The sequence below is a fragment of the Ipomoea nil genome, unplaced genomic scaffold, assembly GCF_001879475.1.
Source record: "Ipomoea nil cultivar Tokyo-kokei standard unplaced genomic scaffold, Asagao_1.1 scaffold1720, whole genome shotgun sequence".
In the NCBI taxonomy this organism is placed as follows: domain Eukaryota; kingdom Viridiplantae; phylum Streptophyta; class Magnoliopsida; order Solanales; family Convolvulaceae; genus Ipomoea; species Ipomoea nil.
In genome coordinates this window covers 674887-699832 of record NW_017618148.1, presented here as the reverse complement: position 1 = coordinate 699832, position 24946 = coordinate 674887, and the positions used below count along the sequence as shown (strand labels likewise).

The following is a 24946-nucleotide window of genomic DNA, read 5'->3' as shown; positions in this document are numbered from 1 at the left end:
AATGAGACAAATTAATTAATAATCCGGTTGAACCAAACACTTGTAACACACCCAACAAAATTTTCCTAGAATTATGTACAAATTAATTAAGAATCCGGTTGAACCAAACACTTGTAACACACCCCAAAATTTTCCTAGAATTATGTTCATATTCGTGGCAGCAAACTTCTGTTCTCACCTTATAAATACACACTCCCGATCATTTCAATTTCCCATCAACAATCCATCTGTATCTCAACCAGTATAAAGGAAAATAAAATAAAATAAAATAAATACACAAAAAAAAAAAAAAAAGAGATGGGTTCCAATGCGATTCAAGCTGCATTGATTTTTTTCTATGTGACATATCTTGTAGCAACAATACAGGGCGTTGAAGTTAACGTTAAAACATCTGGTGCAAAAGGTGATGACGATGGCGATGATACTGCGGTACAAACATACATGCAATAGTATTGTCTCTTTCTCTCTCTCTCTCTCTGTACATAAATATATAGTTTGATTGTATTTTGTGGTTTATTTGAGTAGGCTTTTAAGAAAGCTTGGGATGAGGTATGCAAAGCAACAGAGCCGAGCACGCTCAAGGTTCCGGAAGGCAAGTATAGGTTGGGTCAGATTGGGTTTCTAGGTCCTTGTAAGAGTGCCGTAACATTTGATGCGGAAGGTGCCAAATTGATCGCGCCAACCGATCTCAGTCAGTTCAAAACTAAAGATGGATGGATTTTGTTCAGCATGATTAAAGACTTTACGCTCTCCGGCGGTACTTATAACGGCCAAGGTTCCGCCGCCTGGAAGATAAACAAGTGTAAGGAGAATATGAATAATCCCCTTTGTAAAAACCTCCCCATTGTAAGTACTCGATCTCATGTTGGATATGATTTTATTATTATTTTCTTTGCTTTTACTTATTATTTTGAAATAGAACATGAACTTGGGTACGTTGACGAACGCGGTGGTGAAAGGAATAAAGTCTGTGGACAGCAAGTTTTTCCACATGAATGTGATACAATGCAAGAACCTGACGTTGAATAAAATCAAAATCCGTGCGCCGGCGGACAGCGCAAACACCGACGGAATCCACATCGGGCGTTCCGAAGGGGTTACGGTGGACGATGCCGAAATTAAGACCGGCGATGACTGTATCTCCTTCGGGGATGGCGCCAAGAAGGTGACCATCGAAAATGTGAAGTGCGGCCCCGGCCACGGAATCGCTATCGGAAGTTTAGGAAGATACCCTAACGAACAACCGGTGGAGGACGTGTCCATCAAAAACTGCAAACTCATCAATACTATGTTCGGAGTTAGGATCAAGACGTGGCCGGCATCTCCAGAGGGCGTCGCCACCCGCATGCACTTCGAAGATGTGAGGATGGACAACGTGAGCACCCCAATTTTGATCGATCAACAATACTGCCCCTGGAATCAATGCAAGGCTGGCGTCCCGTCGAAAGTAAAGATCAGTGACGTTAGCTTCAAGGAAATAAAGGGGACGTCGGCGACGAAGGTGGCAGTGAAGTTACTATGCAGCCCTGGAGTACCGTGTGAAAAAGTAGAGATGTCCGGGGTGAACTTGGAATACCATGGAACCAATGGCAGCGCCATATCGGAATGTTGCAACGTGAAGCCAACACTCTCTGGCAAAAACGTCCCTCCAATTTGTGATGACGCTAAAGCTTCTGCGTAAGCACGTCTCCAAGAAGAAGTATTAGACTTTATTTAATTTGTAAATAAACAACTTAGATCTGTCAGTGTGGACTTATGTATAGATATGGATGCACCAGATCAGATAACCCACAACTGATAAGGTGAAATTTGTTATGCTACTATTTATCAATAGTACCATACATTTTTTTTCAATTTCAATTCTTTCCTACTTTATATTTCAATCATTATTAAGTGGCAAGCAATATCTAGATTATTATGGAAGTGTTCACCACGTCCATCTGTAAGGACGACTCAACGTTGGTTATGTTTAGAATCAATGAATCCTAATCTTGATGTGCACACTGCCATCAACAGGTTTGGTTCCCTCTTTTGCTTTCATGATGATGATGATCATATGACTCCAAAAGTTTATCAACTTCCTGCAACCTCTCATTTCAAGAGATTGAGAGTAGTACATTTAGGTTCTCTCAACTTCATTAATGTACCTTCATATGTTACGGATCTAATTCTTTTGAGATACCTAGCTCTGTGCCCATCCATGTCTCTTAACAGTTTACCAGTGTTAAAGGATTGAAATTTACCGTGGTTTTAGAAAATAGTGCAGACGACGACCCTAATCCTTTGGAATACCCAACATAAATAGTGCAGACGACGACCCTAATCCTTTGGAATACCCAACATTTGTGTTGGGTACTCCAACTGTGGTTCATCAATACATACAGACACTTCAATGGTTGCGCCCATTCCAATGTACAGAGCAAGTGTTTGAGGATTCCGAAGGTAGTTTTGGTCAGTTAAAATCATTGCTTATTTACGGATCAAATTTGAGGCGCTGCGAAGCCACTGGTGATAATGATTTCCCTGTCCTTGAGCGCCTAATTCTTAATGAATGTTATGAATTGGAAGCAATCCCTTCTAGTTTCAGAGATATACTCACTCTACAGTTGATTGAGTTGTGGCATTGTTATTCTGGGCTTGTCAACTCTGCCAAACAAATACCTTACTTTTGTATGCTATTTTAATTCTTATTTCATTCCCATCTTTAATCTTTAATTAATATATTCTTGTATCTAACTAAATTTCAGAGAATTGCTGAAGAGAAACTTGAAGATGAACTTAAAGATCAGAGTAACTAGAAGGAAGTGAAGGGGATTTTGAGGAATAATGATCTCAAAACTGTGGATTCATCACAGTCCTAAGTTTATGTTGGCTTCTACCTCTTGAATTCTTGTAGAGTTGGAAAGAAATTTGTAGAGAATAAGTGTAATGGTTGGGATATTTCTACCCATGCATGCATGTTTAGGTTGGCTGGTTGAATTGCAATAAGTTGAAATGCATGTGATTTGACAGATGAGATTACAGGTTATATTGTAAGTTTAGGCTATTAGTGTGTACTGGGCAGGTTTACGTTCTTAAGCAGCTTCATTATTGACAATTAAAAATAATGTGTTCATTACAGACATTTTTTTTTTTTTTTTTGCTTTTGATTTGTAATACACAAGATCAGAGGCGCAATTAAGTCAAAGTAAAAGAAAAATCCAAAAGACAAGCTAGCATGAATCCAATATTATATATAAGACAAATCAAAATCCTATGGTTTATTATTTTTCCTATAATTTATCTTTAGAAACAAACTTCTTTTTTTTTTTTTTTGATGATTTTTTCATGTAAAATCCTATTTTAGGCAATGCCATTTTTCGACGACAAAGAAGATGTGTCTTTGCTTTTTATTTTTTATTTTTTAGTTTTTTTTTTTGCTAATAGTCTAATTTTTATTGTCAAATTTAATTTGTACTCGTGATCTTGTGGTCAGCTTTGGGGGGCTAAGTTCGACAACGGAGCCTTGGGCCCTTTGGGGAACTACGGGGTTGAACTATTCCGGGTTGTTTTGACCTGCGTCTTCGAGTCGATTTGCTCTAAACACGTCTCAAATATATCTAGAGTTGTGCATAACTCGATCGACCTGAAAAATCCGTCCAGTCCGAATTTTGAAACCAAGCTCCCCGACCCAACCCGCATCCGAAGATCACTACCCGAACAACAACCCTAAACGATGCCGGATAAGGAATTTCGGGTGGGGTTGTATATTTTCATATCTGACCCACCCGAATATTCGAAATATATTAGGGTTAGATTTTGTATACTATGATACAATGTTGTTTTAATTTGTTATGGATATCCTAATAGTATTAAAAAGCATGGACTATATATACTATACTTTAAGGTACATTTGAAACTCCTGTGAGTTGCTATCTTCTTTAGAAATGTCTTAAATACAATTTCTCTCAACCTTATGTCTTAAATACAATCTCGTCAGGTCCTGTAATGGCCTTAAGAAATTACTCTAAGATCTATAAATTAAAATACTTTTGTGATAAAATGTGGAATTGTCCACTCCACACGCTCCCTTAAAATAGAGATGACGATAATGTTGGAGCAGGAAGGAATCTGGTCGCTCTCTGCAGAGCAGCCAAGTCCTAGAACTGAGAAATTTTATTCGGACATACTCCGAGGGTATGTTTTAAAATTGTCGCTAAAATTTAAAGTAAATAATAAAGAAATATTAGCGGCGGTTTTAAAACCGCCGTGAAATAAGTTTCCCGTTAATTCCCGCAGTTGTAGAAAACTGCCGCTAAATCCTTCCCGACACACTATTTAGTCATGGTTGAATAACCGACGAGAAACACAGTAGTGACGGTTTGTAACCGCCGCTAAATGCCATATTTGGTGTAAGTGTCAGTCACTTAAATATAACTGATTTTTGAGAAAACAATTGCTATTATGTTATGTTGTGAAGAGGGTTTTTCAAGAAATAATCAATAGTCTTTTAAAACATGCATGTTTTTATTCTTTCAACCGTACAAAGCATATTGCAAAATAATTTAATATAGATTTAATTATAAATGATTTATTCTAAACTTTATCGAATTTGTAATGTAATGATTATTTTAAGATATGTTAACGAGATATCAATGTATTTGATTTAGTACTTCAATCGTAGTTGGCCCCGCGGGCACTCTTCCTGGCTCCGTCCCTGCTTGTAAGTGATTTTACTTGCAAAGATGCACCAACTACTTGCATTTATAACACATTTTACTTGCATCAATGTAATACCCACTATCTTAGAAATAAAATATACCTATGTTATTAAAATAGGTCAACAAGTCAAAGGTTATTAAAATTGATATTGGATGAATTTACTAAGTTACCCCTCTTTATCCTTAAAGCTTAAGGAATCCCTTTTATCTTGGAAGACCATCTCATTTGAAAGAAGAAAAAGAGAATATTGCCTAGAGAGATAGAGGAAGGGAAAAACCTTGAAGCTTTGATCTCCATCTTCTTCAAGCTTAGATCTCAAAGCTATTAGAGTATTCTAGGTGAGTTTGACCTCCATATTTCACTCTTTGAGTTGGGTTTATCATTTGAGCCCTTGAGATTGATGTTTAAAAATATTAGGGATTTTTTACAAGGAGAATTTGGGCGAGCTAAATAGCTAAGATTTGGATGTTTTAGGTAAGTGGTTAACTCTTCTCTCCTTATTTTGCGAAACCCATGTATAACCTATTTTGAAATCTCTACTATTTTGAATACCCATTTTAGGGTTAGTATGAGATTAAAATATTTTGGGCTATGATTTGTTTTTGGGTCTGAAAATACTGAGCTATATATTCTGAAGCCTGGATTGAAATTGTTAAGTTGTATTCGGGATTGAATTTGTTTTTGGGTCAGCCCGGACTGTGTTTTAGACTAGAATAAGACGTATTCTGGATGTAATTTGTCACCATGTGTATTGATGGTGGATTATATTGGCTAGAGTGTTGTTGAGCAGGCGAATGGTTATGGGTTCGATTCTACCTGTTAGCATATTCTATGTGTTTGTTTTATATATATTATGCTTAAAAAATAGATTATTTATTTAAAGTAGGACTTGAACCATTGACCTCATGTTTAATTTAATAACTTAAGTTCTTTCCAATAAGCTAGTTCAACTCTTTTGAAACTATTTTAGTGTAATAAACTATTATACGATTTTTAATGATCGAGTTATGTACTAAGAAAATTATCATTTTGGGAAGGGTTTATACCTTGCATATTTCTTAGTTTGATAAATTTATTATCAATAATTGGAAATATTATGTATCTTAAGAAAATATGTGACTTGAAAAACTTGGTACAACAGACTATGTACTTGTTATGTGGTTTTTTAAGGAAAATGATTTTTGCTACATCGGGCTATTTGTTTATAAGAACTGTTTTGAATGTTCGGTCAAACTCATGAGGCAACCTACCTTTTGTTGTTTGTTTTGTTCGGTTTGGAACGTTCCCAATTGCTCATTCCTAATCGTCGAGCTTGACTCATTCCGAATCGTCGAGTCTTTTGAATTATTTGTTGGAACGTTCCATCCGGCTCATTCTGAATCGTCGAGCCTGACTCATTCCGAATCGTCGAGTTTTTTTGGACCATTATACCGATAATGGCATGTGCCACAGAATATAATGGTGGTAGTAGGTTGCCAATGAGTCATATGTTAAGGTATGGTTTATGCTTTTGAAAGTATTGTATTATGAAATATTGTTGAGGCCCATGTAGCTACAGTTTCTTGTTTTGTGAACTTGTGTATAATATGATGAAAGTATATTATGACTTCAATATAGTTTAAAGATCGAGTTTTGCATCGAGTTATTACTCTAAAGCTTTTTGTATTATTTTGGGGTTACTTGATCCGGGGTTGAGAGGAGTATCACTTACTGGGCATTAGCTCATTATTTGTATTTTATTTTCTCATGTTTCAGAGTAGTAAGGATATGTGAATAGCATGAGCACAAGTGGTGGGGTCTCAAAGGTGACTTTTGAAAGTAGGAGACTTAGTCCTAGTGTTGGAGCTTATCACGAATTTTTGTTTCTTTTGGATATTCCCTTTACCCCTTGTATTTTTTGTAATAACTCGTTGTGCTTGTGGTGTATTTTGGACATACTACTCATGATTGTAAAAATTTATGTATGGATTTAATGAGCTTTTGGGAAGTACTAGTCGATTATATTTCGTCATTTTGGGTTGTGGAATTGTTATGTATTTAAGTGTTGTTATGAAGGTTTCGAGAGATTCGTGCGGTTAGGCTTCATATTGTTACAAGTTTTCATGTAACGGTACGGCCGGGTCATGTCCTAGAAGTGGGGCGTGACAATCAAAGTTCGAACTATTAACAAAAATGTCACCGCGTCGTTTTTTTAAAATTACATCAGATTTGTTAATCTGGACACGTGGAAGGATGATATTCATTCGCATTTCTCTACTGGGCACCTATTCACACAGGAGTGCAACCCTATATATATATATATATATATATATATATATATATATATATATATATATATATATATATATATATATATATATATATATATATATATATATATATATATATATATATATATATATATATATATATATATATATATATATATATATATATATATCGAGCTCAAACCAAACTCGAGTCGACTTGTTTCATAACCGAGCCGAGCTTGAGCATCAATTTTCTAGCTCGATCGAGCTCGAGCTCGGCTCAGCTCGTTTACACTCCTCTCATATTTTCACAGTCTCGGCCAATAACTAAAGATAAAAATAGAAACAAATTAAAATCCAATATGTTATCTAATCCAGTAATTTATACCAAATTTGAAACTTTTTATTTTCGTTTTAATATTTACCCTCATTGATTTATTTTTTTTTCTTTTGGGATCTACCCTGTATGCATATGTTACTCAAGTTTAAAAAGAAATAATAAAAAATTCATAGAATAAGTCTGTCATAATATTTACGTCAATGGTCAGTTCCACACAATTAGGCTTTGAGGATTAAAAATTAGTAATGAGACAAATTAATTAAGAATCCGGTTGAACCAAACACTTGTAACACACCCAACAAAATTTTCCTAGAATTATGTACAAATTAATTAAGAATCCGGTTGAACCAAACACTTGTAACACACCCCAAAATTTTCCTAGAATTATGTTCATATTCGTGGCAGCAAACTTCTCTTCTCACCTTATAAATACACACTCCCGATCATTTCAATTTCCCATCAACAATCCATGAATGTGATACAATGCAAGAACCTGACGTTGAATAAAATCAAAATCCGTGCGCCGGCGGACAGCGCAAACACCGACGGAATCCACATCGGGCGTTCCGAAGGGGTTACGGTGGACGATGCCGAAATTAAGACCGGCGATGACTGTATCTCCTTCGGGGATGGCGCCAAGAAGGTGACCATCGAAAATGTGAAGTGCGGCCCCGGCCACGGAATCGCTATCGGAAGTTTAGGAAGATACCCTAACGAACAACCGGTGGAGGACGTGTCCATCAAAAACTGCAAACTCATCAATACTATGTTCGGAGTTAGGATCAAGACGTGGCCGGCATCTCCAGAGGGCGTCGCCACCCGCATGCACTTCGAAGATGTGAGGATGGACAACGTGAGCACCCCAATTTTGATCGATCAACAATACTGCCCCTGGAATCAATGCAAGGCTGGCGTCCCGTCGAAAGTAAAGATCAGTGACGTTAGCTTCAAGGAAATAAAGGGGACGTCGGCGACGAAGGTGGCAGTGAAGTTACTATGCAGCCCTGGAGTACCGTGTGAAAAAGTAGAGATGTCCGGGGTGAACTTGGAATACCATGGAACCAATGGCAGTGCCATATCGGAATGTTGCAACGTGAAGCCAACACTCTCTGGCAAAAACGTCCCTCCAATTTGTGATGACGCTAAAGCTTCTGCGTAAGCACGTCTCCAAGAAGAAGTATTAGACTTTATTTAATTTGTAAATAAACAACTTAGATCTGTCAGTGTGGACTTATGTATAGATATGGATGCACCAGATCAGATAACCCACAACTGATAAGGTGAAATTTGTTATGCTACTATTTATCAATAGTACCATACATTTTTTTTCAATTTCAATTCTTTCCTACTTTATATTTCAATCATTATTAAGTGGCAAGCAATATCTAGATTATTATGGAAGTGTTCACCACGTCCATCTGTAAGGACGACTCAACGTTGGTTAGTAATAGTTCTTAATGGCCAAAATAACAATTAAATCCTTAATGTCTCTAAACAGGCTAAAACAATAATTATAGCACTTAATCACTCAAATTAGGCACATAAACCTCAATGACCCAAGTGAATTATAACATGAATAAAAAATGGTCTAAGTACTGAAATAGACCCAAAACATAATATTATTACCAACGATGAATACCAAAATATGGTAGTTAGTAATAATTTAAACTTAATAAACATGTTATAAGGAGCTATAATTATTATTTAAATATCAATCAAAATAATGGGATCCATACTTTAATGACCCAAGATAGGTCCTAAATAGCTTGTTCAAAATAGGTTATAAAGTCCCAGAGACACATGAAATTAAAATGTGCTCAAAATTAAGAGGAAACCAAACAAGCTACTTTAGTAGGTCATAATGCCTAAAATTGACCTACGGATCCAAAATTGAATGATATTTAAAAATGAATTTATGAGTTAATAATATGCTAAATTCAACCTTAATGTATGCTTTTATGAATGTATAATTATAACAATAATTTATGAATATACGTAGCATGCTTGGATTTGCATATTAATATATTATTAACCCATATATCTTAAATAAATTGCAATACTTAAAGCAATTTAATATAATCTCAATATTAAATTAAAATTCACATAGCAAATTCAATACTTAATATTTGCTCAAAAATTGAATGATAATTTAATAATAAATTAATGAAAAATTAAATTGAACAATTAAGCTAAAAGAAGTCTAAATATGATGGTGAAAGTTGAAGAAGCCCAAAATACTAAATAGGCCCAGGATTTTTTTTTTTTTTTTGTTTTATGGATTAGGTCTGGACGAATGGGCCAGACCCGGCCCAAAAACTAAATCCATCATCATCATCATCTTCTTCCATCAGCCAACAGCTTGCGAACCAGCACTACTCAAAGCTTAAGGAGCAGCGACCGGAGCCTGAAGGAGAAACAACGATGGCCGGAGCTAACGCCGCATGAAGGAGGGAGACAGCAGCGACAAGCCGGGAACCCCCAGCCCACCGCCGCCGTATCTTTCTCTGCGCAACGCCAACAACCACCGCCCTCAGCCGCGACGCGAACAACCTGCCAGGCGACGATCTGCAGCGCTCGACGTTCCTTCGCGTCGTGCGTTCATCACCGTTGGTCTACTGAGGTCACCGGAAACCCACACCATTGACGGAAACCGAAAGGAAAGAACGACGAAAAAAAAAAAACTATTTTTTTTTTTAAGACTTCCGTCGTTTTTCCGCCATCATCTGGGGCCGCCTGTGAGTCGACGACAGTCGGAGTCCAAAGCACCGGCGAATACGAACCCGATGCCCGGAGTCCTAATGCCGGTTGTCACTGGTGATGCTCCGATAAAATCAAGCAGTAGAGAAATTTTCTTTTGGCAGATTCTTAATGCTGAAATTTAATTTCAGCCATCCAAAGAAAACATTATGCTTGATGTGGGTTTAAATTCCAGATGGTTCCACTAGTCCAGAAAAATCACAACAAATAATTCCAAAAACCAAAAGGAATTAAAATTGTGCTTAATGCCAAAAATTATTGTTTTTATTTTTTATTTTTTTTGGCAATCCAAAATATAATTCTTTTGAAACATACACACTAAATTGCTTAATTATATCATCACTAAATAGATATATTTTGTATGTATATTTCAAAATAAATTAATACATGAAACATATACTAAGGCTTGATGTATATGAAACTTAACTTAATATTGTTTTAGGCAAAACAATCAACCAGGCAGAGATTATAAAAAGGCTCTGAAACCAAATGTTAGATACACAATAGTCTAACTATAATAAACCATAGTATACGAGAAACCTAACCTCGTATGATAGCGGAAGCGTAGCCATGTTGATCTCCAGCCATAGTTGATGTTCCTGTTGTGTTGCCTCTTAACGGTAGACCGTCAGCCATGTTTTGCCTCAGACCTGACTCAGAACCCTAGATGGTGTATTTGTGTCTACTGAGCGGTCTGAGTACCGTAACTGAATGTGCTGTCTAATCCATAATCCTGTATCCCATCAATCCAGGTTATATTAGGCACAGAGTTTGGTTGACTAACAACTACTAGTTATTAAGTCCAACCAGACCACTTAATAAGCCTAGTCAACTTGCACCACTTAATTAAGGCCCTAATATATAATATCAATATATATTATAAGGGAAAATCTTACAATGTTTAGAATCAATGAATCCTAATCTTGATGTGCACACTGCCATCAACAGGTTTGGTTCCCTCTTTTGCTTTCATGATGATGATGATCATATGACTCCAAAAGTTTATCAACTTCCTGCAACCTCTCATTTCAAGAGATTGAGAGTAGTACATTTAGGTTCTCTCAACTTCATTAATGTACCTTCATATGTTACGGATCTAATTCTTTTGAGATACCTAGCTCTGTGTCCATCCATGTCTCTTAACAGTTTACCAGTGTTAAAGGATTGAAATTTACCGTGGTTTTAGAAAATAGTGCAGACGACGACCCTAATCCTTTGGAATACCCAACATAAATAGTGCAGACGACGACCCTAATCCTTTGGAATACCCAACATTTGTGTTGGGTACTCCAACTGTGGTTCATCAATACATACAGACACTTCAATGGTTGCGCCCATTCCAATGTACAGAGCAAGTGTTTGAGGATTCCGAAGGTAGTTTTGGTCAGTTAAAATCATTGCTTATTTACGGATCAAATTTGAGGCGCTGCGAAGCCACTGGTGATAATGATTTCCCTGTCCTTGAGCGCCTAATTCTTAATGAATGTTATGAATTGGAAGCAATCCCTTCTAGTTTCAGAGATATACTCACTCTACAGTTGATTGAGTTGTGGCATTGTTATTCTGGGCTTATCAACTCTGCCAAACAAATACCTTACTTTTGTATGCTATTTTAATTCTTATTTCATTCCCATCTTTAATCTTTAATTAATATATTCTTGTATCTAACTAAATTTCAGAGAATTGCTGAAGAGAAACTTGAAGATGAACTTAAAGATCAGAGTAACTAGAAGGAAGTGAAGGGGATTTTGAGGAATAATGATCTCAAAACTGTGGATTCATCACAGTCCTAAGTTTATGTTGGCTTCTACCTCTTGAATTCTTGTAGAGTTGGAAAGAAATTTGTAGAGAATAAGTGTAATGGTTGGGATATTTCTACCCATGCATGCATGTTTAGGTTGGCTGGTTGAATTGCAATAAGTTGAAATGCATGTGATTTGACAGATGAGATTACAGGTTATATTGTAAGTTTAGGCTATTAGTGTGTACTGGGCAGGTTTACGTTCTTAAGCAGCTTCATTATTGACAATTAAAAATAATGTGTTCATTACAAACATTTTTTTTTTTTTTGCTTTTGATTTTTTAATACACAAGATCAGAGGCGCAATTAAGTCAAAGTAAAAGAAAAATCCAAAAGACAAGCTAGCATGAATCCAATATTATATATAAGACAAATCAAAATCCTATGGTTTATTATTTTTCCTATAATTTATCTTTAGAAACAAACTTCTTTTTTTTTTTTTTTTTTGATGATTTTTTCATGTAAAATCCTATTTTAGGCAATGCCATTTTTCGACGACAAAGAAGATGTGTCTTTGCTTTTTATTTTTTATTTTTTAGTTTTTTTTTTTGCTAATAGTCTAATTTTTATTGTCAAATTTAATTTGTACTCGTGATCTTGTGGTCAGCTTTGGGGGCTAAGTTCGACAACGGAGCCTTGGGCCCTTTGGGGAACTACGGGGTTGAACTATTCCGGGTTGTTTTGACCTGCATCTTCGAGTCGATTTGCTCTAAACACGTCTCAAATATATCTAGAGTTGTGCATAACTCGATCGACCTGAAAAATCCGTCCAGTCCGAATTTTGAAACCAAGCTCCCCGACCCAACCCGCATCCGAAGATCACTACCCGAACAACAACCCTAAACGATGCCGGATAAGGAATTTCGGGTGGGGTTGTATATTTTCATATCTGACCCACCCGAATATTCGAAATATATTAGGGTTAGATTTGGTATACTATGATACAATGTTGTTTTAATTTGTTATGGATATCCTAATAGTATTAAAAAGCATGGACTATATATACTATACTTTAAGGTACATTTGAAACTCCTGTGAGTTGCTATCTTCTTTAGAAATGTCTTAAATACAATTTCTCTCAACCTTATGTCTTAAATACAATCTCGTCAGGTCCTGTAATGGCCTTAAGAAATTACTCTAAGATCTATAAATTAAAATACTTTTGTGATAAAATGTGGAATTGTCCACTCCACACGCTCCCTTAAAATAGAGATGACGATAATGTTGGAGCAGGAAGGAATCTGGTCGCTCTCTGCAGAGCAGCCAAGTCCTAGAACTGAGAAATTTTATTCGGACATACTCCGAGGGTATGTTTTAAAATTGTCGCTAAAATTTAAAGTAAATAATAAAGAAATATTAGCGGCGGTTTTAAAACCGCCGTGAAATAAGTTTCCCGTTAATTCCCGCAGTTGTAGAAAACTGCCGCTAAATCCTTCCCGACACACTATTTAGTCATGGTTGAATAACCGACGAGAAACACAGTAGTGACGGTTTGTAACCGCCGCTAAATGCCATATTTGGTGTAAGTGTCAGTCACTTAAATATAACTGATTTTTGAGAAAACAATTGCTATTATGTTATGTTGTGAAGAGGGTTTTTCAAGAAATAATCAATAGTCTTTTAAAACATGCATGTTTTTATTCTTTCAACCGTACAAAGCATATTGCAAAATAATTTAATATAGATTTAATTATAAATGATTTATTCTAAACTTTATCGAATTTGTAATGTAATGATTATTTTAAGATATGTTAACGAGATATCAATGTATTTGATTTAGTACTTCAATCGTAGTTGGCCCCGCGGGCACTCTTCCGTCCTGGCTCCGTCTCTGCTTGTAAGTGATTTTACTTGCAAAGATGCACCAACTACTTGCATTTATAACACATTTTACTTGCATCAATGTAATACCCACTATCTTAGAAATAAAATATACCTATGTTATTAAAATAGGTCAACAAGTCAAAGGTTATTAAAATTGATATTGGATGAATTTACTAAGTTACCCCTCTTTATCCTTAAAGCTTAAGGAATCCCTTTTATCTTGGAAGACCATCTCATTTGAAAGAAGAAAAAGAGAATATTGCCTAGAGAGATAGAGGAAGGGAAAAACCTTGAAGCTTTGATCTCCATCTTCTTCAAGCTTAGATCTCAAAGCTATTAGAGTATTCTAGGTGAGTTTGACCTCCATATTTCACTCTTTGAGTTGGGTTTATCATTTGAGCCCTTGAGATTGATGTTTAAAAATATTAGGGATTTTTTACAAGGAGAATTTGGGCGAGCTAAATAGCTAAGATTTGGATGTTTTAGGTAAGTGGTTAACTCTTCTCTCCTTATTTTGCGAAACCCATGTATAACCTATTTTGAAATCTCTACTATTTTGAATACCCATTTTAGGGTTAGTATGAGTTTAAAATATTTTGGGCTATGATTTGTTTTTGGGTCTGAAAATACTGAGCTATATATTCTGAAGCCTGGATTGAAATTGTTAAGTTGTATTCGGGATTGAATTTGTTTTTGGGTCAGCCCGGACAGTGTTTTAGACTAGAATAAGACGTATTCTGGATGTAATTTGTCACCATGTGTATTGATGGTGGATTATATTGGCTAGAGTGTTGTTGTGCAGGCGGATGGTTATGGGTTCGATTCTACCTGTTAGCATATTCTATGTGTTTGTTTTATATATATTATGCTTAAAAAATGGATTATTTATTTAAAGTAGGACTTGAACCATTGACCTCATGTTTAATAACTTAAGTTCTTTCCAATAAGCTAGTTCAACTCTTTTGAAACTATTTTAGTGTAATAAACTATTATACGATTTTTAATGATCGAGTTATGTACTAAGAAAATTATCATTTTGGGAAGGGTTTATACCTTGCATATTTCTTAGTTTGATAAATTTATTATCAATAATTGGAAATATTATGTATCTTAAGAAAATATGTGACTTGAAAAACTTGGTACAACAGACTATGTACTTGTTATGTGGTTTTTTAAGGAAAATGATTTTTGCTACATCGGGCTATTTGTTTATAAGAACTGTTTTGAATGTTCGGTCAAACTCATGAGGCAACCTACCTTTTGTTGTTTGTTTTGTTCGGTTTGGAACGTTCCCAATTGCTCATTCCTAATCGTCGAGCTTGACTCATTCCGAATCGTCGAGTCTTTTGAATTATTTGTTGGAACGTTCCATCCGGCTCATTCTGAATCGTCGAGCCTGACTCATTCCGAATCGTCGAGTTTTTTTGGACCATTATACCGATAATGGCATGTGCCACAGAATATAATAGTGGTAGTAGGTTGCCAATGAGTCATATGTTAAGGTATGGTTTATGCTTTTGAAAGTATTGTATTATGAAATATTGTTGAGGCCCATGTAGCTAAAGTTTCTTGTTTTGTGAACTTGTGTATAATATGATGAAAGTATATTATGACTTCAATATAGTTTAAAGATCGAGTTTTGCATCGAGTTATTACTCTAAAGCTTTTTGTATTATTTTGGGGTTACTTGATCCGGGGTTGAGAGGAGTATCACTTACTGGGCATTAGCTCATTATTTGTATTTTATTTTCTCATGTTTCAGAGTAGTAAGGATATGTGAATAGCATGAGCACAAGTGGTGGGGTCTCAAAGGTGACTTTTGAAAGTAGGAGACTTAGTCCTAGTGTTGGAGCTTATCACGAATTTTTGTTTCTTTTGGATATTCCCTTTACCCCTTGTATTTTTTGTAATAACTCGTTGTGCTTGTGGTGTATTTTGGACATACTACTCATGATTGTAAAAATTTATGTATGGATTTAATGAGCTTTTGGGAAGTACTAGTCGATTATATTTCGTCATTTTGGGTTGTGGAATTGTTATGTATTTAAGTGTTGTTATGAAGGTTTCGAGAGATTCGTGTGGTTAGGCTTCATATTGTTACAAGTTTTCATGTAACGGTACGGCCGGGTCATGTCCTAGAAGTGGGGCGTGACAATCAAAGTTCGAACTATTAACAAAAATGTCACCGCGTCGTTTTTTTAAAATTACATCAGATTTGTTAATCTGGACACGTGGAAGGATGATATTCATTCGCATTTCTCTACTGGGCACCTATTCGCACAGGAGTGCAACCATATATATATATATATATATATATATATATATATATATATATATATATATATATATATATATCGAGCTCAAACCAAACTCGAGTCGACTTGTTTCATAACCGAGCCGAGCTTGAGCATCAATTTTCTAGCTCGATCGAGCTCGAGCTCGGCTCAGCTCGTTTACACTCCTCTCATATTCTCACAGTCTCGGCCAATAACTAAAGATAAAAATAGAAACAAATTAAAATCCAATATGTTATCTAATCCAGTAATTTATACCAAATTTGAAACTTTTTATTTTCGTTTTAATATTTACCCTCATTGATTTATTTTTTTTTCTTTTGGGATCTACCCTGTATGCATATGTTACTCAAGTTTAAAAAGAAATAATAAAAAATTCATAGAATAAGTCTGTCATAATATTTACGTCAATGGTCAGTTCCACACAATTAGGCTTTGAGGATTAAAAATTAGTAATGAGACAAATTAATTAATAATCCGGTTGAACCAAACACTTGTAACACACCCAACAAAATTTTCCTAGAATTATGTACAAATTAATTAAGAATCCGGTTGAACCAAACACTTGTAACACACCCCAAAATTTTCCTAGAATTATGTTCATATTCGTGGCAGCAAACTTCTCTTCTCACCTTATAAATACACACTCCCGATCATTTCAATTTCCCATCAACAATCCATATCATCTGTATCTCAACCAGCTGTATAAAGGAAAATAAAATAAAATAAATACACAAAAAAAAAAAAAAGAGATGGGTTCCAATGCGATTCAAGCTGCATTGATTTTTTTCTATGTGACATATCTTGTAGCAACAATACAGGGCGTTGAAGTTAACGTTAAAACATCTGGTGCAAAAGGTGATGACGATGGCGATGATACTGCGGTACAAACATACATGCAATAGTATTGTCTCTTTCTCTCTCTCTCTCTGTACATAAATATATAGTTTGATTGTATTTTGTGGTTTATTTGAGTAGGCTTTTAAGAAAGCTTGGGATGAGGTATGCAAAGCGACAGAGCCGAGCACGCTCAAGGTTCCGGAAGGCAAGTATAGGTTGGGTCAGATTGGGTTTCTAGGTCCTTGTAAGAGTGCCGTAACATTTGATGCGGAAGGTGCCAAATTGATCGCGCCAACTGATCTCAATCAGTTCAAAACAAAAGATGGATGGATTTTGTTCAGCATGATTAAAGACTTTACGCTCTCCGGCGGTACTTATAACGGCCAAGGTTCCGCCGCCTGGAAGATAAACAAGTGTAAGGAGAATATGAATAATCCCCTTTGTAAAACCTCCCCATTGTAAGTACTCGATCTCATCTTGGATATGATTTTATTATTATTTTCTTTGCTTTTACTTATTATTTTGAAATAGAACATGAACTTGGGTACGTTGACGAACGCGGTGGTGAAAGGAATAAAGTCTGTGGACAGCAAGTTTTTCCACATGAATGTGATACAATGCAAGAACCTGACGTTGAATAAAATCAAAATCCGTGCGCCGGCGGACAGCGCAAACACCGACGGAATCCACATCGGGCGTTCCGAAGGGGTTACGGTGGACGATGCCGAAATTAAGACCGGCGATGACTGTATCTCCTTCGGGGATGGCGCCAAGAAGGTGACCATCGAAAATGTGAAGTGCGGCCCCGGCCACGGAATCGCTATCGGAAGTTTAGGAAGATACCCTAACGAACAACCGGTGGAGGACGTGTCCATCAAAAACTGCAAACTCATCAATACTATGTTCGGAGTTAGGATCAAGACGTGGCCGGCATCTCCAGAGGGCGTCGCCACCCGCATGCACTTCGAAGATGTGAGGATGGACAACGTGAGCACCCCAATTTTGATCGATCAACAATACTGCCCCTGGAATCAATGCAAGGCTGGCGTCCCGTCGAAAGTAAAGATCAGTGACGTTAGCTTCAAGGAAATAAAGGGGACGTCGGCGACGAAGGTGGCAGTGAAGTTACTATGCAGCCCTGGAGTACCGTGTGAAAAAGTAGAGATGTCCGGGGTGAACTTGGAATACCATGGAACCAATGGCAGCGCCATATCGGAATGTTGCAACGTGAAGCCAACACTCTCTGGCAAAAACGTCCCTCCAATTTGTGATGACGCTAAAGCTTCTGCGTAAGCACGTCTCCAAGAAGAAGTATTAGACTTTATTTAATTTGTAAATAAACAACTTAGATCTGTCAGTGTGGACTTATGTATAGATATGGATGCACCAGATCAGATAACCCACAACTGATAAGGTGAAATTTGTTATGCTACTATTTATCAATAGTACCATACATTTTTTTTCAATTTCAATTCTTTCCTACTTTATATTTCAATCATTATTAAGTGGCAAGCAATATCTAGATTATTATGGAAGTGTTCACCACGTCCATCTGTAAGGACGACTCAACGTTGGTTATGTTTAGAATCAATGAATCCTAATCTTGATGTGCACACTGCCATCAACAGGTTTGGTTCCCTCTTTTGCTTTCATGATGATGATGATCATATGACTCCAAAAGTTTATCAACTTCCTGCAACCTCTCATTTCAAGAGATTGAGAGTAGTACATTTAGGTTCTCTCAACTTCATTAATGTACCTTCATATGTTACGGATCTAATTCTTTTGAGATACCTAGCTCTGTGCCCATCCATGTCTCTTAACAGTTTACCAGTGTTAAAGGATTGAAATTTACCGTGGTTTTAGAAAATAGTGCAGACGACGACCCTAATCCTTTGGAATACCCAACATAAATAGTGCAGACGACGACCCTAATCCTTTGGAATACCCAACATTTGTGTTGGGTACTCCAACTGTGGTTCATCAATACATACAGACACTTCAATGGTTGCGCCCATTCCAATGTACAGAGCAAGTGTTTGAGGATTCCGAAGGTAGTTTTGGTCAGTTAAAATCATTGCTTATTTACGGATCAAATTTGAGGCGCTGCGAAGCCACTGGTGATAATGATTTCCCTGTCCTTGAGCGCCTAATTCTTAATGAATGTTATGAATTGGAAGCAATCCCTTCTAGTTTCAGAGATATACTCACTCTACAGTTGATTGAGTTGTGGCATTGTTATTCTGGGCTTGTCAACTCTGCCAAACAAATACCTTACTTTTGTATGCTATTTTAATTCTTATTTCATTCCCATCTTTAATCTTTAATTAATATATTCTTGTATCTAACTAAATTTCAGAGAATTGCTGAAGAGAAACTTGAAGATGAACTTAAAGATCAGAGTAACTAGAAGGAAGTGAAGGGGATTTTGAGGAATAATGATCTCAAAACTGTGGATTCATCACAGTCCTAAGTTTATGTTGGCTTCTACCTCTTGAATTCTTGTAGAGTTGGAAAGAAATTTGTAGAGAATAAGTGTAATGGTTGGGATATTTCTACCCATGCATGCATGTTTAGGTTGGCTGGTTGAATTGCAATAAGTTGAAATGCATGTGATTTGACAGATGAGATTACAGGTTATATTGTAAGTTTAGGCTATTAGTGTGTACTGGGCAGGTTTACGTTCTTAAGCAGCTTCATTATTGACAATTAAAAATAATGTGTTCATTACAAACATTTTTTTTTTTTTTTGCTTTTGATTTTTTAATACACAAGATCAGAGGCGCAATTAAGTCAAAGTAAAAGAAAAATCCAAAAGACAAGCTAGCATGAATCCAATATTATATATAAGACAAATCAAAATCCTATGGTTTATTATTTTTCCTATAATTTATCTTTAGAAACAAACTTCTTTTTTTTTTTTTTTTGATGATTTTTTCATGTAAAATCCTATTTTAGGCAATGCATTTTTCGACGACAAAGAAGATGTGTCTTTGCTTTTTATTTTTTATTTTTTAGTTTTTTTTTTTGCTAATAGTCTAATTTTTATTGTCAAATTTAATTTGTACTCGTGATCTTGTGGTCAGCTTTGGGGGGCTAAGTTCGACAACGGAGCCTTGGGCCCTTTGGGGAACTACGGGGTTGAACTATTCCGGGTTGTTTTGACCTGCATCTTCGAGTCGATTTGCTCTAAACACGTCTCAAATATATCTAGAGTTGTGCATAACTCGATCGACCTGAAAAATCCGTCCAGTCCGAATTTTGAAACCAAGCTCCCCGACCCAACCCGCATCCGAAGATCACTACCCGAACAACAACCCTAAACGATGCCGGATAAGGAATTTCGGGTGGGGTTGTATATTTTCATATCTGACCCACCCGAATATTCGAAATATATTAGGGTTAGATTTGGTATACTATGATACAATGTTGTTTTAATTTGTTATGGATATCCTAATAGTATTAAAAAGCATGGACTATATATACTATACTTTAAGGTACATTTGAAACTCCTGTGAGTTGCTATCTTCTTTAGAAATGTCTTAAATACAATTTCTCTCAACCTTATGTCTTAAATACAATCTCGTCAGGTCCTGTAATGGCCTTAAGAAATTACTCTAAGATCTATAAATTAAAATACTTTTGTGATAAAATGTGGAATTGTCCACTCCACACGCTCCCTTAAAATAGAGATGACGATAATGTTGGAGCAGGAAGGAATCTGGTCGCTCTCTGCAGAGCAGCCAAGTCCTAGAACTGAGAAATTTTATTCGGACATACTCCGAGGGTATGTTTTAAAATTGTCGCTAAAATTTAAAGTAAATAATAAAGAAATATTAGCGGCGGTTTTAAAACCGCCGTGAAATAAGTTTCCCGTTAATTCCCGCAGTTGTAGAAAACTGCCGCTAAATCCTTCCCGACACACTATTTAGTCATGGTTGAATAACCGACGAGAAACACAGTAGTGACGGTTTGTAACCGCCGCTAAATGCCATATTTGGTGTAAGTGTCAGTCACTTAAATATAACTGATTTTTGAGAAAACAATTGCTATTATGTTATGTTGTGAAGAGGGTTTTTCAAGAAATAATCAATAGTCTTTTAAAACATGCATGTTTTTATTCTTTCAACCGTACAAAGCATATTGCAAAATAATTTAATATAGATTTAATTATAAATGATTTATTCTAAACTTTATCGAATTTGTAATGTAATGATTATTTTAAGATATGTTAACGAGATATCAATGTATTTGATTTAGTACTTCAATCGTAGTTGGCCCGCGGGCACTCTTCCGTCCTGGCTCCGTCTCTGCTTGTAAGTGATTTTACTTGCAAAGATGCACCAACTACTTGCATTTATAACACATTTTACTTGCATCAATGTAATACCCACTATCTTAGAAATAAAATATACCTATGTTATTAAAATAGGTCAACAAGTCAAAGGTTATTAAAATTGATATTGGATGAATTTACTAAGTTACCCCTCTTTATCCTTAAAGCTTAAGGAATCCCTTTTATCTTGGAAGACCATCTCATTTGAAAGAAGAAAAAGAGAATATTGCCTAGAGAGATAGAGGAAGGGAAAAACCTTGAAGCTTTGATCTCCATCTTCTTCAAGCTTAGATCTCAAAGCTATTAGAGTATTCTAGGTGAGTTTGACCTCCATATTTCACTCTTTGAGTTGGGTTTATCATTTGAGCCCTTGAGATTGATGTTTAAAAATATTAGGGATTTTTTACAAGGAGAATTTGGGCGAGCTAAATAGCTAAGATTTGGATGTTTTAGGTAAGTGGTTAACTCTTCTCTCCTTATTTTGCGAAACCCATGTATAACCTATTTTGAAATCTCTACTATTTTGAATACCCATTTTAGGGTTAGTATGAGTTTAAAATATTTTGGGCTATGATTTGTTTTTGGGTCTGAAAATACTGAGCTATATATTCTGAAGCCTGGATTGAAATTGTTAAGTTGTATTCGGGATTGAATTTGTTTTTGGGTCAGCCCGGACTGTGTTTTTAGACTAGAATAAGACGTATTCTGGATGTAATTTGTCACCATGTGTATTGATGGTGGATTATATTGGCTAGAGTGTTGTTGTGCAGGCGGATGGTTATGGGTTCGATTCTACCTGTTAGCATATTCTATGTGTTTGTTTTATATATATTATGCTTAAAAAATGGATTATTTATTTAAAGTAGGACTTGAACCATTGACCTCATGTTTAATAACTTAAGTTCTTTCCAATAAGCTAGTTCAACTCTTTTGAAACTATTTTAGTGTAATAAACTATTATACGATTTTTAATGATCGAGTTATGTACTAAGAAAATTATCATTTTGGGAAGGGTTTATACCTTGCATATTTCTTAGTTTGATAAATTTATTATCAATAATTGGAAATATTATGTATCTTAAGAAAATATGTGACTTGAAAAACTTGGTACAACAGACTATGTACTTGTTATGTGGTTTTTTAAGGAAAATGATTTTTGCTACATCGGGCTATTTGTTTATAAGAACTGTTTTGAATGTTCGGTCAAACTCATGAGGGCAACCTACCTTTTGTTGTTTGTTTTGTTCGGTTTGGAACGTTTCCAATTGCTCATTCCTAAATCGTCGAGCTTGACTCATTCCGAATCGTCGAGTCTTTTGAATTATTTGTTTGGAACGTTCCATCCGGCTCATTCTGAATCGTCGAGCCTGACTCATTCCGAATCGTCGAGTTTTTTTGGACCATTATACCGATAATGGCATGTGCCACAGAATATAATGGTGGTAGTAGGTTGCCAATGAGTCATATGTTAAGGTATGGTTTATGCTTTTGAAAGTATTGTATTATGAAATATTGTTGAGGCCCATGTAGCTAAAGTTTCTTGTTTTGTGAACTTGTGTATAGTATGATGAAAGTATATTATGACTTCAATATAGTTTAAAGATCGAGTTTTGCATCGAGTTATTACTCTAAAGCTTTTTTGTATTATTTTGGGGTTACTTGATCCGGGGTTGAGAGGAGTATCACTTACTGGGCATTAGCTCATTATTTGTATTTTATTTTCTCATGTTTTAGAGTAGTAAGGATATGTGAATAGCATGAGCACAAAGTGGTGGGGTCTCAAAGGTGACTTTTGAAAGTAGGAGACTTAGTCCTAGTGTTGGAGCTTATCACGAATTTTTGTTTCTTTTGGATATTCCCTTTACCCTTGTATTTTTTGTAACTCGTTGTGCTTGTGGTGTATTTTGGACATACTACTCATGATTGTAAAAATTTATGTATGGATTTAATGAGCTTTTGGGAAGTACTAGTCGATTATATTTCGTCATTTTGGGTTGTGGAATTGTTATGTATTTAAAGTGTTGTTATGAAGGTTTCGAGAGATTCGTGCGGTTAGGCTTCATATTGTTACAAGTTTACATGTAACGGTACGGCCGGGTCATGTCCTAGAAGTGGGGCGTGACAATCAAAGTTCGAACTATTAACAAAATGTCACCGCGTCGTTTTTTTTAAATTACATCAGATTTGTTAATCTGGACACGTGGAAGGATGATATTCATTCGCATTTCTCTACTGGGCACCTATTCGCACATGAGTGCAACCACTATAATTATATATATATATATATATATATAATATATATATATATATATATATATATATATATATATATATATATATATATATATATATATATATATATATATCGAGCTCAAACCAAACTCGAGTCGACTTGTTTCATAACCGAGCCGAGCTTGAGCATCAATTTTCTAGCTCAATCGAGCTCGAGCTCGGCTCAGCTCGTTTACACTCCTCTCATATTTTCACAGTCTGGCCGATAACTAAAGATAAAAAATAGAAACAAATTAAAATCCAATATGTTATCTAATCCAATAATTTATACCAAATTTGAAACTTTTTATTTTCGTTTTAATATTTACCCTCATTGATTTTTTTTTTTTTTTTTTTGGGATCTACCCTGTATGCATATGTTACTCAAGTTTAAAAAAAATAATAAAAAATTCATAGAATAAGTCTGTCATAATATTTACGTCAATGGTCAGTTCCACACAATTAGGCTTTGAGGATTAAAAATTAGTAATGAGACAAATTAATTAATAATCCGGTTGAACCAAACACTTGTAACACACCCAACAAAATTTTCCTAGAATTATGTACAAATTAATTAAGAATCCGGTTGAACCAAACACTTGTAAACACACCCCAAAATTTTCCTAGAATTATGTTCATATTCGTGGCAGCAAACTTCTGTTCTCACCTTATAAATACACACTCCCGATCATTTCAATTTCCCATCAACAATCCATCTGTATCTCAACCAGTATAAAGGAAAATAAAATAAAATAAAATAAATACACAAAAAAAAAAAAAAAGAGATGGTTCCAATGCGATTCAAGCTGCATTGATTTTTTTCTATGTGACATATCTTGTAGCAACAATACAGGGCGTTGAAGTTAACGTTAAAACATGGTGCAAAAGGTGATGACGATGGCGATGATACTGCGTACAAACATACATGCAAATAGTATTGTCTCTTTCTCTCTCTCTCTCTGTACATAAATATATAGTTTGATTGTATTTTGTGGTTTATTTGAGTAGGCTTTTAAGAAAGCTTGGGATGAGGTATGCAAAGCGACAGAGCCGAGCACGCTCAAGGTTCCGGAAGGCAAGTATAGGTTGGGTCAGATTGGGTTTCTAGGTCCTTGTAAGAGTGCCGTAACATTTGATGCGGAAGGTGCCAAATTGATCGCGCCAACGATCTCAAGTCAGTTCAAAACAAAAGATGGATGGATTTTGTTCAGCATGATTAAAGACTTTACGCTCTCCGGCGGTACTTATAACGGCCAAGGTTCCGCCGCCTGGAAGATAAACAAGTGTAAGGAGAATATGAATAATCCCCTTTGTAAAAACCTCCCCATTGTAAGTACTCGATCTCATGTTGGATATGATTTTATTATTATTTTCTTTGCTTTTACTTATTATTTTGAAATAGAACATGAACTTGGGTACGTTGACGAACGCGGTGGTGAAAGGAATAAAGTCTGTGGACAGCAAGTTTTTCCACATGAATGTGATACAATGCAAGAACCTGACGTTGAATAAAATCAAAATCCGTGCGCGGCG

The 24946-nt window shown here is 35.8% G+C and overlaps 4 protein-coding genes and 1 pseudogene across 4 annotated transcripts; all 5 read left to right on the top strand.

Moving 5' to 3' along the window:
• Window positions 1-228: 228 nt before the first annotated feature.
• Window positions 229-1883, top strand: LOC109191818 (exopolygalacturonase-like). Its single transcript, XM_019342498.1, has 3 exons — window positions 229-429; window positions 526-846; window positions 920-1883. The coding sequence occupies exons 1-3, from the start codon at window positions 298-300 to the stop codon at window positions 1679-1681; spliced, it is 1215 nt and encodes a 404-aa protein (XP_019198043.1). The 5' UTR covers window positions 229-297; the 3' UTR covers window positions 1682-1883.
• A 5876-nt stretch (window positions 1884-7759) lies between these two features.
• LOC109191819 (exopolygalacturonase clone GBGA483-like) lies at window positions 7760-8651 on the top strand. The gene has a single exon (XM_019342499.1). It carries the CDS (start codon window positions 7760-7762, stop codon window positions 8447-8449), a length of 690 nt encoding a protein of 229 aa, XP_019198044.1. The 3' UTR covers window positions 8450-8651.
• A 7989-nt stretch (window positions 8652-16640) lies between these two features.
• Window positions 16641-18301, top strand: LOC109191732 (exopolygalacturonase clone GBGA483-like). Its single transcript, XM_019342385.1, has 3 exons — window positions 16641-16850; window positions 16945-17264; window positions 17338-18301. The coding sequence occupies exon 3, from the start codon at window positions 17341-17343 to the stop codon at window positions 18097-18099; it is 759 nt and encodes a 252-aa protein (XP_019197930.1). The 5' UTR covers window positions 16641-16850; window positions 16945-17264; window positions 17338-17340; the 3' UTR covers window positions 18100-18301.
• Window positions 16719-17268, top strand: LOC109191753 (exopolygalacturonase clone GBGA483-like). The gene is made up of 2 exons (XM_019342405.1): window positions 16719-16850; window positions 16945-17268. Exons 1-2 carry the CDS (start codon window positions 16719-16721, stop codon window positions 17266-17268), a joined length of 456 nt encoding a protein of 151 aa, XP_019197950.1.
• Window positions 18302-24400: 6099 nt separating the features above from the next.
• Window positions 24401-24946, top strand: part of LOC109191731 — a 2295-nt pseudogene continuing 1749 nt past the window's right edge.